Source organism: Mobula birostris, chromosome 4 (assembly GCF_030028105.1).
Source record: "Mobula birostris isolate sMobBir1 chromosome 4, sMobBir1.hap1, whole genome shotgun sequence".
NCBI classification, from domain to species: domain Eukaryota; kingdom Metazoa; phylum Chordata; class Chondrichthyes; order Myliobatiformes; family Myliobatidae; genus Mobula; species Mobula birostris.
In genome coordinates, this window is record NC_092373.1 from 31735916 (window position 1) to 31749620 (window position 13705).

General features: G+C 37.7%; 1 protein-coding gene across 12 annotated transcripts in view; it reads left to right on the forward strand.

Annotated features, from left to right (window-relative positions):
• The window catches only part of mecom (MDS1 and EVI1 complex locus), an 810949-nt gene that overhangs the window by 765537 nt on the left and 31707 nt on the right, over positions 1–13705 (forward strand). For 8 of the 12 annotated variants that reach the window (XM_072255092.1, XM_072255094.1, XM_072255095.1 and 5 more), the window contains 3 exons: positions 1652–1678; positions 4552–4718; positions 8715–8792. In XM_072255092.1, the coding sequence (XP_072111193.1) occupies positions 1652–1678; positions 4552–4718; positions 8715–8792 (272 nt within the window). The remainder of the gene's footprint in view (positions 1–1651; positions 1679–4551; positions 4719–8714; positions 8793–13705) is intronic. The other 4 variants (XM_072255099.1, XM_072255100.1, XM_072255102.1 and 1 more) reach the window with 1 other exon arrangement.

The following is a 13705-nucleotide window of genomic DNA, read 5'->3' on the forward strand; positions in this document are numbered from 1 at the left end:
ATAATTCCCTATACCTTTCTTGAACAAAGGAAGAACATTTGCCGCCATCCAATCATCTGCTACTACTTCTAGTGAGGATGCAAAGATCATCACCCAAAATGCAATATTTTCTTCTCTCACTTCCCGTTGTAACCTGGAAATATCCCATATGGTCCTGGGGACTTATCTATCTAAATGTTTTTCAAAAGTTCACCATATCCTCTTTCATCATGTTGACAAGCCCCATCATATTAGCCTGTACTAAGCTGACTTCACATTCGTCAAAATCCCTCTCCTTGGTAAACAACAAAGAAAAGTATTTTTTTAAAGACTCCCATACCTCCCCTGCCTCCAAACGTATTACCCCTTTATCACTCACTCTAGTCATCCTTCTGTTCTTCACAGAAAAGTAGAACACTTGAGGTTTGTGGGAATCCTACTCAGCAGGTCTTCTGATCTCCCATTCTAACTTTCTTAAGTCCCTTCTCAAGATCCTTCCTGGTTACCTATAACTCTCAGGAGCTCTAAGTATTGATAATCCAGAAGTTTGATAATGGGAGGGGATCCACAGCGTCAATGAAAATTTAAAAAAATGCGGTCACTAGATCTCGGGAATAAAAACAAAATGGAAAATGATGGAAGTACTATGCAGATTAGGTAAAGTTTCAGGTCTGAGAACATTTGTCAATTGAAAGGTCTCAGTACTGAAACTTGAATTGTTTCTCTTTTCACAGATGCTGATGGGCATGTTAAACACAATATTTTCTGTTCTTAATCCACTGTGTGGAAAAATTTCAATGTTCATAGAAGCATAGTGCACTAAAGTTACACAGTAAGGAAACAGACCCTGCTAATCATCATGCAAATACTTACATTAACATTATACTAACCTCATTTTATTCTCTCAACATTTTCATCAGTTTCTCCCTCTCCCAGACCTTACTTGGTGCAGATGTCATGTAGCCTAGCAACCAGCAAGTCTTTGGGATGTGGGAGGAAACAGACACATCTGGAGAAAACCTGCAGGGTCACAGGGAGAATGTGCAAAGTCAACACCAATAACACCAGAGGCCAGGATCAAGCCAGGGTCACTGCAGTTGTGAGACAGTAGCTCTGCTAGCTACACCACTGTGTTTGTATTTTCTGTTTGGAACGATACCTGAGCCTTACTCAGTAAGTTCAGTAAATATTAGCAACAGTGACTTCAAAAATATACAATAGATAAGTCTGATAAGGTTAGTTAATATTTCAAGCATCAACAGTATAGGGTTATGTTAGATGATAAATATTAAAAAAAGAGTATACAGATTCCTGACTGATATCTGGATTCCAGTTAAGCCATCAGAGCAAAGGGGCTCAGATCACCAAACTAAACAGAAATGGTGATGCTTCAGAATCTAGCTATCCTGAACGTTATTTATTTGACATTGCACCTCGGCTCATGTTGGGAGGAAAGGTACAAACTTGGACTCCTAATCTAAAATCTAGGGCACATTGTAAAGAATTGATTTGGGACCACTTAATAACTGGTATTTATGCTCTTGGGGAAAGAAAATCTCATCAGAGGCCAATGCAAACAATATCATTTGTCATTTGTAAACAATTATGGCAGCTGAAAGAGTCACAATTTGTGGATTGTAATTTATTTTTGTATTTTGGTCCTACTCCCTAGTTCCGCTTGCCAGATCAAAGAATTTGGGTAAGTTCCTCTGCTTATAATTCCAAACCATAATTCATAAGGATCAAAATGAAAGGTTTATTAATTGGTGCATAACTCAGGATGATTTAAAATCTCCCACACTCCCTTCTCTTCCTTCCCCTCCTCTAAATAAAAGTGTAAATGTTTGCCATTTTACTTCAGGATCAGATTGCATTACCATAATCACAAGCAGTATTTAAGTAATTCACACAGTAGACTGAGTTCTAAATCACTCCATCTGGTAACTGAACTGATATCAGGGCCTCTCAAAACCCACTTGTATTTATTTCTGTCACCTATAGATTAGAGCCAGTGAATAGCAGAGTCTGTGATAATTGCTTAGTCTATTGTTGATCATATCTTTGCTTTCACAAAAAAGTTTATAAATATTTGCTTTTGTCCAATAATGGCGTCGTCTGCATACTTGATTTGTGCTGGGAATAGAGTTAAATACTGGATTGCATCAGTACAAGGTTAACAGCCTCAATGGGATTAGGAGGGAGTGGCATTATTTCCTTATTCAGACATCTGGCTGGAGATAAGATCAGTGATTGTGAGAAAGTAAATCACAAATTATTTAGCTGCTAAGTAATACTGCCATTTACTGATAATAAGTATGTCTTACATCTGTATAGCTTTGTAACTGCTAAGAGTTTGTTCCCTTTAAAAGAAAATTAAGCTTTTTTGTACCAGTTGTTTTTATCAAATTAATACTTTAGAAAGATAATATTTTCTTCTAATGTAAATACATTTATTTTAGGAATTTGATAAGCAATTAAAGCCTGATCATATCATATTGATTGATATAATCAATCACTTTATATTTACAAATACAAAGGGTCCTAGATTATTCTTCATCTGCAGTGATCTAGATGAGACAAGGCTGGTGGGAATGCTTCATTTTCCAGTTTTGTGCTGGTCAGTGAAATAATCCAAGGTCCTGTAATGTGATGAATGATCTTGGAAGTATCTCAGTTAGGTCAGTCCAGCTTCACCCAGATACCGAGAATAGTCCTTATCCTTTTCCAGAACTGTTTGAGCTTATCTTCCCTCTGCTAAAGCGTAAAACATTCTTTCTACTCATGGACTATTGATTGAATGGTAGTGTTATTATGTTTATTCTATACACAAAGCAGAAAGAATGTGTTTACAAGTTTTGCCATACTGAGTGACCAGAATATTCCTTCCTCCTGCAATACCTGATAATTAAAAAATGGTCACATTATTTTGGGGTGAACATTTGTTATGATCACCTTTAAAATTATTATCACTAATTTTCCAAATAGTAACTATGGCACATAAAGCTGCAGTGAGAACTGCAGGCACACACAGATGGTAAATATTAAATGTAATTTTGCCCAAATACTTTATCTTTTTGAAGTGTAACAGTGTTTTCTAATTCTATTTGGACCTCGCAGTAGTTACTAAATTATTTCTTCTATTACTTTGATTGGTTTTGACTATAATAGCAATCGGTTGATTTTTAATTTATGGAACAAATGATGATAGAAATACTGCATCAAATTTAAAGCACTTTTAAAGTAGTAATAACTGCAGAATATTGGTTAAATTAAGAGACTCCACAGACATTTCCAACAAGGCTTATCGAACAGATCCCAGTTTCTCACATGATGTAATACCTGCTGCCTAAATATCTGCCTCCCATCAACCTTCTCCTGAACCCAAGCAATTGTATTAAAGTTAAATCCCCTTCTCGGTCGATGGATATTACCCTGCTAAAATGGGTAGGCATAGTAACAACCTATCTTATTTAGGTGAAAAAAAACTGTTCTGGTTCTTTGTATCATTTATTTCAAAACCATTTTCCTGAAGCTGCTTCTGATGATGAATTAATAATAAAATAACTTCCTGTGTATTCATTATCCTTTCACTTAACTAGTAAGTGTAAGACCTTTCCACCTTTGTCCCATAACTAGGTATCATAACTTAAAGGCTTCATCTCATTTCTTAATCTCTAATCAGTCATCTTGATTTTAGTGGAAGTGTATTTTTGTTAAAACATGGTTTGCACAGAACCTAGAAAGCAATATTTTATTTAAAATTACACACAGCACAAATATATATATTTGCTTATACTGTGTATGTATCTGTACAGATTGATAAAAGATTGGCTGCTGGTGGGAAGAATTCCCTTGTAGCACACAGCAGCATCATTATTACCTATGTCTGCCCTTTGATCTGTGATGTCAGTATCATTCATATTGACAAATGTGCTGTCCAGTTGCATTGTGCAGGGAATGTTTTAGCAGCTATGAATGATTATGAATAAAGCTTGAGCACAGGCAGACCCCAGTGCCTTCCAGTGCTTTCATATTTGCTGTGTGACAAGTAAATGCATCTAGACTTTCCTTAGAGATTTTCAAATGTTTGATGAAAGACATTTTGCAAATTGGCAGAGGTGCCTTGTACAATGCAATTTGTAGCTAGGGCCGAGACATATAGTGTGAAAGAAGAGAGTGGGCTGCTGGATCAGTCGGCAGGTTATAGAATAACTGTATTTACTTTAAATGCAAACAATTAATTGGGGGGAGAATAACTAGATCAGCTACTCCCTGACAGAAAGTGGAGCAGAATTTAAAAGAAACATCACTGATAAATCCCCAACAAAGAAGAGAGCTTCCCCACGTGCAGTGAAAGAATAGACAAAGCTGTTGAGGTTTACTTACGAACAATAAAGTTACTTTTTATGTTTAAATATTTCGAAGAAGTGTCAGTATGTATTTTGTTTTGCAAGCCTCAATATAATTAACCAAGATGTGAGAGCAAATACTTGTGTATTCCACTTAGGTGTAACTCATGATGAAATGTAATTTCTTTTCTCTCTCCCCTCCATTTCTTTCCCTGCACGTCAGATGTCAGCAATTGAGAACATGGCAGAGAAGCTGGAAGGTTTCAGTTCATTGAAGCCAGAAGCCAATGACCTCCTCCGGTCTGTCCCCTCAATGTTTGATTTTAGGGCACCCCCGTCCGTCATTCCAGAAAGCCTGCTGCGAAAGGGCAAGGAGCGGTACACCTGCAGGTAATTACATTTCCCTCAAATGGAGAATCATGCTAGATTTTCACTGCATTTACTTCTGCAAATTGCCATTATGAAATAAAGAGAATGGCAGCCATTTTTCCTCATACCTAGGGAAAATATAATACAATTGAGATTCAGAATGATTCTCAGCTATTCGAAGCCAGACCTCAGTAAACTCTCGCTAAAATTATGTTGAATTATAGGAAACCAAATTGGATCACTCAACAATGAACTGGAGCTTGAGTCTTATCTGCTAGATTTGATTGACAGTCGGTTACTTTTTTTGTGGAAAACTTCCTGACTTCTCTCGTGCCCCATTTAAGGAGAATGCTTCTACTCTCAGATCAAGCCTGATTCCACCAGCTTCACTGCATGGCAGCCATTTGCCGTATGCCTGTTTACAGTAGCTACTATCTAGCAAATAAGCTTGTTCTAATGGCTTAATGGGAGTTATTTTGATTCCAGATATCAATCGGGAATCTGTATTACTCATTTTAACACTTATCATCTAATACAACCCTATCTTCATCTTGACTTGCAGAATGAATGGTACTGGTAGGATTGTTCAGCTATTGAACTTATTGGCTAATTAGTCTATCCTTTCACCATAATGATCCATGATTTGAACTAAAATAGAATAGTTTCCTTGTGCAATCTATGGTGTGCTTATGTATTAGACAAATTGCAATTCTTTGGTTTGAGTGGGTATATGATTTTTCACTTGGGCAATAACTTTGGAGCAGATTACATTGATCATTATTTGCACCACGTTTAATAGTTAATAAAATGGGGTGTATTCTCAAGAAGAAGATTTTGCAGAGAACTAGAGTTGGGAAGAGATGTAAGGGTCAAAGGGAGTGGACTATTGGAACAATTGAACATTGAAGCAGCATCTCTGGGATTAAAGGCAACACACACACATAAAATGCTGGAGGAACTCAACAATGCAGGAGGTATTTTGGAAGGGAATAAACAGTTGATGTCTCAGGCCAAGACCTTTCATGAGATTGTACGTGAATAAAAGTACAAGCAACATTTTGGTTCAAAACCCTGTATCACTGTAATCTGTATGATTGGGTTATGCAGGATAAAAAAGAGAGAGAGTTAATATTTCAGAGGCAAACTGTTTTGGAATTCAAAGAAGGCAGCCATGGCGATGAACTGATTAAGGACATCAAAATTCATCTGAGAGTCAAGTGGGGCTTGAATCTGTGGACAGCCAGGGTAAACTTAAACAGAGATCCAAGCAATGAGATGGAACTTAGGGGAAGGTCCCAGTTTAATGGTGGGAATACTGCTGTGGTCTTTTCAGCGTCTAGTTGCAAAAGATTATAGCTTCTTCGGATTTGAGGTTGGTTGGACAGCCTAGCAGTATGGTGATAATGATAAAATCGATGCTAGAAGCAGAGAGGAGTATCCGCTGACCCCAGCTTCAAGCTGGCCTCAACCTCAATGAGCTATTTCACTTACTTTAATAAAATCTTCAGTCTTCAGACACTTCTAATCAGATTACTACAGTAAGTTTCAGGATGTAAATACAAAGTTATAAGTTGCTTACATTACTGTGTTCTACTGAACATTGGAATCGTTGAAGTCTTTCCATTTAAGCATGCTGTATCATTGGAGATATTCCAGTGTGGCACCTACTGCACCTACTCCAGCCATGTCAGTAATAGCAGTGACACACCAATATGATCGGTACCTTTCATAATGTGTAGTAGGTACCAATGGAGATACTTTGATCTGACTAATAATAATTGGAGATAAACCAATCAAACTGCTACTGGAGAAGCTTCAATCTAGCTGCTACAGAGATATTCCACCTGGCCAACACTAATTAGGGTAGTCAATCTGGCTGTTGCTATACTCAGTGGAGATACTTGAAGACCTAAACACAATGGAGATATTCTAATCTTTGGAATACATACATAATAGAGATGCTCCAACTTGGCATTGAGATGTTTCAATATGGCCAAGACTGTACTCAATGGATGTAATCCAAATCAAAAACTCCAATACTTGATGAAATTATCCGATTTGACCATACAACTCTCTGGAAAGATACTTCAATCTGACAGATACTGAACTATTGGAGACAACCGATTCCGTGTAGTACTGAACCATGGACATAATCTATTCTAGGTGGCACTCCAGTCTCGCTAGTACTGAAACTGAAGAGAACACTGGACAGCACATTTTTTCAAAAGTGTCACTTCCTCAGCATTTTTCGTTGTTTATGATAGACCATTTGAAGCCGAACACAAATATAATTTCATTCTTATATCCATTAGGAACTTGGAGAAACAAGAAATTAACTTTTATTGAATATAATGCATTTAATTGCGTAATAACGCGGCCGCTTTGCAATAGTTCAACTAAGTTAAAAATGGTTTGTTGATGATTTTCATTTGTACTCAGTGCCTGACGCTTCTCGCTTAAGTGTCCAACAATAATCTGCCAGTATTAATGGATTCCAATTGCCCTGTTACTGTTTCTCCTTGACCATAATGTCCTGGTGAAACCTTTCACCATGCACCATTACTGACAGTGCCAAGGTGTTCAGAGAAGAATTCTAAATGGAAAATGAATCTTTAGTAACATGTTGCATTTCATGGTTTTGTATGCTTGAAGCATGTTGCGAACCATTTGTATGTAGTTTGATGCTCTGTCGTTGCCAAGAAAATTTTCAACAATATCTTTGAATGCCTTCCATGCAATTTTCTGCAGTCCTACTAAAAATTATTCAAATTGCTTGTAATCGATGACTTATTGGATTTGTCGACCAACCAAAATGCCTTCCTTAATCTTGGCATCAGTTATACTGATGAATTATGAATTGAAATAATAAATAGAGGTGATTTCAAAAAAATAGTGCATGATGGGGAATTTTCATGGTGATTTTCATGACCAGCAGCCCAAAATCCAGGTAGTTCAGGAAGCAATATCTTTGTTGTCAGTGTAATCCATTCTGAGTAACACTGTATCATTGGAGATACTCCATTCTGGGTAGTGCTGTACTCAGTGGAGATCTCAGTCTGACTGGTTCTGTGCTTAATGAAAATACTCTGATCAAGAAAGTCCAGCACTGGATAGAGGCTCTCAAGTCTGACCAATAGTTTACAATTGGAGATTTTCCAACCTGGCCAGTATTCACTCTGCTTGTCTGGTACTATAGCCAGTGAATGTTGGGAAACTATTTGGTCTGGCTTATTTGTTCATGGCTAATTTTATCATTTGCGTACTGTGTACTTGGATAAAAATCAAAAGTAATTTTGGGTTTGTTGTGTCTATAGTTGATTATATCATTTTGGAACACAAATATTCTCCATATGTGATTCACAAGGGGAACACAAAGGCATCAGAGAACTGACAGCTCTGTCACAGTGATAAAATGAGTTGTGTATACAGCAAGTTACCACTCTCTGCTTTGCAGTCAAGACAAAGTGCTGAGCTGAACCCAATGTCTCTCCAAAGAGAGGAAGGGAAAATCAAACAGAGGAACACCCAGACCATTCTTAAATATACAAGGGAACAATTAGAGATCTGGAGAAGATCACCATTTAATCCAGAGATGATACGGATGGAAGGTGGCCAAGAAGGCCAGAGAGTTCAAACTAAGCAGCCTGAGATAAAGAGATATTTCAGCAGAAAACTTTAACAATTGAAGGTGACCACTATGTGCTCCTAATAAACAGGGAGCCTTGGCACTGCTAAAAAAAAAATCCCTTTTGCTCCTGATTTCAGAAGATGACAGCCAAACTACATAGCTGCCAGGAAAGGCTCTTTTCTGTTTCCTGTGTAATGTTCAGATTGCTTTAATTAGAAAAAGAGGTTTCCTTTCAAGATGAAATTAACCATTCGAATCATTATTTATAACAAATGCCATTAAAAAAATCTTTTCCTATTCCCTGTGCACCAAAACGAAGCATTTCAGTATGAGTTCCATGACTGCTCCTTGTAGCAATCCATCTGACCTTGTTTCTCTTCTCTCAATAGATACTGCGGCAAGATTTTTCCAAGATCTGCAAACCTGACCCGGCACCTTCGGACACACACTGGAGAGCAACCTTACAGGTTAGAGAAAGCCGTATTAATGGGAAATACCCTGCCCATAAATCATACCTGTGTTGAAGTTGCTGCTCTGGCAAAATGTTCCACTTGAAAGGAACTCATCCCCTGAAAAGTAAAGTCTATGTAAATACATCTGATTTTTATAGTCTATTTTACAGAACATACTCAGAAGTAGGTGGATTGTTTACACGTTAAGCTTTCAAGGAGATTTTATACCTTGGTATATTTAATAAAAAAATAGAGCTTCTCAATTATTAATCCCATCATAAATACACATTTTAAAAGGCAGTATGAAATCCCATGTTGTAACGTAATTTTGTATGCAAAAATGTTATAAAACGTACACACTGTGCTGAAGGTTACCTTATGCCTTTACTTGTAGACCACAACTCTCTTTCTTATTGGGTCCTCATGCCCCAAATGGAATTTCGGAATGCTTCCCTAAATCATATCTGGTGGTCAGGACCATTTGGTTTTGCACTTTCTGACAGGTTGTGTGGATGGTTTTCACCTCTTTGAAGCTCTCTGCAATGATCACCACTAATTGGACCAGAACCCAAATACTCTCAAAGGTGCTTAAAGCAAACCTGTGGCTCTCAGAAAACAATCTCTCATTCCAATAAATGGAGCACCAAGTGTTGAAATGCGAACAGCCCAATTTTTTCACATAAAGCCGGTGACTCAGCTTATTGATAAGTGTGTCACAGAACACAGCTCCGTTCTTTTCATAAATGCAATAAATTGTAGTTTGCAATCCAGAGAATAATCTCAACTAATTTAACTGCATTTTGTTCAGTAATTTTTTTTCCCTCATGTCCTTAGAAACGCCTAGATTATATAAAAAGAAGCAAAGCTTCTTATGCCATGAAATGAGCATGTTCAGCTCATCAGATCTATCTTGGTCAAAAAGTGCATATTTAGTCTAAGCACACTTCCCAGTTCTTAGTCCAAAACCAAGTATAATACCATATAGTTACAATACATATTGAATGTAATCTTCAAAGATGTGCAGTGTTTTAGATACATTTGAAGTCGATGGACAGCAAAAGATCAGTCTCTGTAGCTAGGGCATGTTACTCCAAGAACAGACACTTCTTAACACTGTCAGCGTTCTCCACCTGCCACTTCAAAACTACTATTTAATACCTCAAAAGGCATAAAAATCCAGAGCGACTCTGAACAAGGAGGCAAAAATATTCCCAGATATCTCTGTCTGATCCCTTCAGCTGAGCAAAACCAGACCAGCAGACTACATAGACCAGGTGTTATCTGTTAACCCACTTATCTTCCCAAAAGAAGTTTAATACTGTACGTTTCAGTGAGCAGCATAACCAAGAACACAAGTGTAAATGCAACAAACAAATTGAGGTATGGTTTCAACATGACCCCCGGCATCACACTACCATTTGTACATCAACAAATAAAGCAGAAACAGCCTGGTTTTCAATTCCTCTGATTTCGATGGAAATCATCTGTAAAATCTGCAATGTTGGTTTATAGCTGAAAATCTGCCACTTATTTCTCAGTGTATGAAATATTTAACCAGTGCAGAACACATAGATCTCTAATCGTTTTCTGCTTCAAACTTCCATATCCTCACCCAGTCTTCGAAAGTACAGCAGGGTTTGGCGGTACCCATATCTGTACATGTAATGTAATAGTGAAGATTGCTTATGAGAAGTCCAGCCAAGGACAGCCCAAGGGTAATGACTGTAGAGATTTTTGTAACAGTAGAAAGACGCTAAAATAGGGTGCAATCCAAATTATAGGCTGTGCAATCAGCAAACAAAAGATTGTCAGTGATAAAGACAGGGCAAGATAATCTGGGACATTCTACATGGCATTTCCCCAAGCCCCTGCTGTTCCTGAGTGTGTGTGGCTAGACTGTAGCATCCATGATTTATATGTCACTGTAAGCATAATGCAGATTGTATGGTTTCTACTGCTTTAAGAGACTGAAACAATTAGTATCATATTAAATAATTTTCACATTGAAAAATTGCCAAACATCATTATGTGACAGATGTATGTTTTCTGAAGTCATTGAAGGGAAGCATGATAAAAAAATAAGGGTGATGAAGACTATCATCATTTGCCATAAACAGCAGTCAGAATAATTATTTTATGTCTGTAAAACCGTGTATGGAGAAATACAACCAAGGCCCAAGGGATTTTAAATGACTACAGGGTATGAAAGCTGATGCCTGTCCTACCAGCTTGATAGACTAAACTGCTCACATTGGCACAGTATTAAACATTTGCTTTGTTTATTGTAATCTTTCTTGGAAGATAACAGAGCTTCCTTTGGGACTGGCAATTGAGTAGGCTAATCGTGGAAGAAGAAAAGATGTAATCACTGGACATAATTTTGCATGAAAAATCTTGGCCAAGTTTGTCATTCTTTAGAAGCTGCAACACATGGGATAGAGCAAGCAAAGAACTTAATACGTGTGTCTCGTTGCCAAAGGCACTGAACCATAGACGGCCTACGTATGCAAACGTGTAAAAGAGAAGGAATATGTAGATGTGGGCCAATTGTCCCAATCTGCATAACTTCCATGCTGCAGAAAATGGAGCAAGTTACATGTCAGGATAGGGTACAGCTGTAGGACTCAGTGTCTTGTTCAGAGGCTTTAATCACAAAGTGCCATAGAATACTCAGCACAATATACGGCCATTTGGTCCATCTGGTCAATACCAGTGTTTATGATCCACTTAAACTCTACTTCGTCTAAGATAATCTTACAAAGCCCCTTTTGTTTTGAGTTATGACCTGACTGGGTCCATTGCTCAAGGTCTGTGATTTCAGGTCCAGCACTAAGCAACTCTGCCATTCAGAAGGAATTAAGAACTATTAAAATTGAAGTAACTAAACACATAAATGATTACATAAATTATTTTTCTTTAAATATTTTAAAGTTATATTCCCTTTGCTTCTTATTCCACATGATTACAATCTCTGTTGAAATAAGTGGGATCGAGGATCCCCTCACCAGGACTGGGTTCCATGTGGAGTGCAGTAGTGATCAAACTAACAGATTTGCCCTCTGAATTATTTGGTGATTTCTGACATCTGCATTTCTCAGCACTTAGGTGGAAGTATGACACTGAGGGCTGTTCCATGATGGTTCTGTTTGAAACCACTGGCAAAACCCAACACAAATCAGCTATTGTGTCAAGTTTGTGGATGACACAACAGTGGTTGGCCTTATCAAGAACGACGACAAGAAAGAGTATAGAGAGGAAGTGGAGTGACTGGTGGAGAAGAGCAACCTAAGCCTGAATGTGGAGAAGGCTTGTGGATTTCAGGAAGGTGCAGGTGAACCATCCCCCTCTGTGAATTGATGGCTCCTCCGTAGAGAGAGTTAAGTGGACCACATTACTGGGAGTTCACATCACAGGTGACCACACCTGGTCCCTTAATATCACCGACCTGAACAAGAAGTCACAGCAGCGCTTCTACTTCCTAAGAAGATTGAGGCAAGCAAGACTCTCCCATCTTAACTGCGTCTTACAGGAGCACCATTGAGAAAGTCCTGACAAGTTGCATTTCCATCGTGTATGGAAGCAGTCTAGCATCGGACCAGAAGTCCTTACAAAGAACTGTGAGAACAGCTGAGAGGATCACAGGGGTCTCCCTGCCATCCATAGAGGACACTTATCAGGAGTGCTGCCTATGCAGGGTCCCTAGTATTATTAAGGATCCCACCTATCTATCCAGCATCCTCTTTGATTTTCTACCATCAGGCAGGAAACTACGATGTATAAAAACAAAAATCATTAGGATAAGAAACAGCTTCTTCCCCCGGGCCATTAGGCTTCTGAATTCTCTGCCACATTGTATTCAAAGTATCACTGTGCCTTACAATATCTCATCTGTACCTTACAATATTTAATATTAATGCACATTAGTTTGTTATTTATGTGTGATTCATCTGTAGATTTTATTCTTACCTTCATAAGTTGTCGTGTGTTTTGTGTACTACTGTGTTCTTCACCCTGGTTCAGAGAAACATTGTCTCATTTCTATATGTTTTATATATATACATATACACACACACACACACACACACACACATATATATATATATATATATATATATATACATATAGTTAAATAACAATAACCTTGACTTGACTATTTCATCATCTTGTTCCTTCTCTTGGATTACAGTGAAAAAGGGAGGGATTCAAAAGATTTAAAGTACATTTATTATCAAAGTATGTATAGAGTATGTAACCCTGAAATTTGTCCTTCCAACAAGCAGTCACAAAACAAATAAGAACCAACCCATTCAAAAAATTACATCAACATCAAACCCCACTCCTCCCCATGGACAAAAAAAAATGCAAACTTCAACAGAAAAATGAATGAAAACACAGAATATAAAACCAAGATCAAAAGCCGTATTTCAATTCCATTCAGTTCAGTGTTCATTATTTGCAGGCCGCCCAGAATGAAAAAATCACCCAGAGGTAGTAACAAAATCATGTTGATTCTTCATGTAGGTACAGCATGTCATAGTTGGGAACTACTCATGTGCTCAGCAAGGCACCCCTCCCAGAAGTGGAAGGAATGTTGGAAAATAAATAAACAGCTTTCCCACAATTTGTGTTCAAATCATTAGAGACGTAATTATCAAAAGTTTAAGAAAGACCAGGTGCATTTGAGTGAAGGATAAAAATACACTTGTTTCGTTGGAAATTCTTTTGTTATACAGTATATGGGTCAGATCATTAATCCAATAATTAAAACGATTTCCTTTAACATACTTTAAGCACATTTAACTTCTCAAAAATAATACCAGTGAGTCACCTCTGATATTTCAGAATCAGAATCAGGTTTAATATTACAGATGTACTCTACGTTGTGAAATATGTTTTGCGGCAGTAGTACAATGCAATACATAAATTAT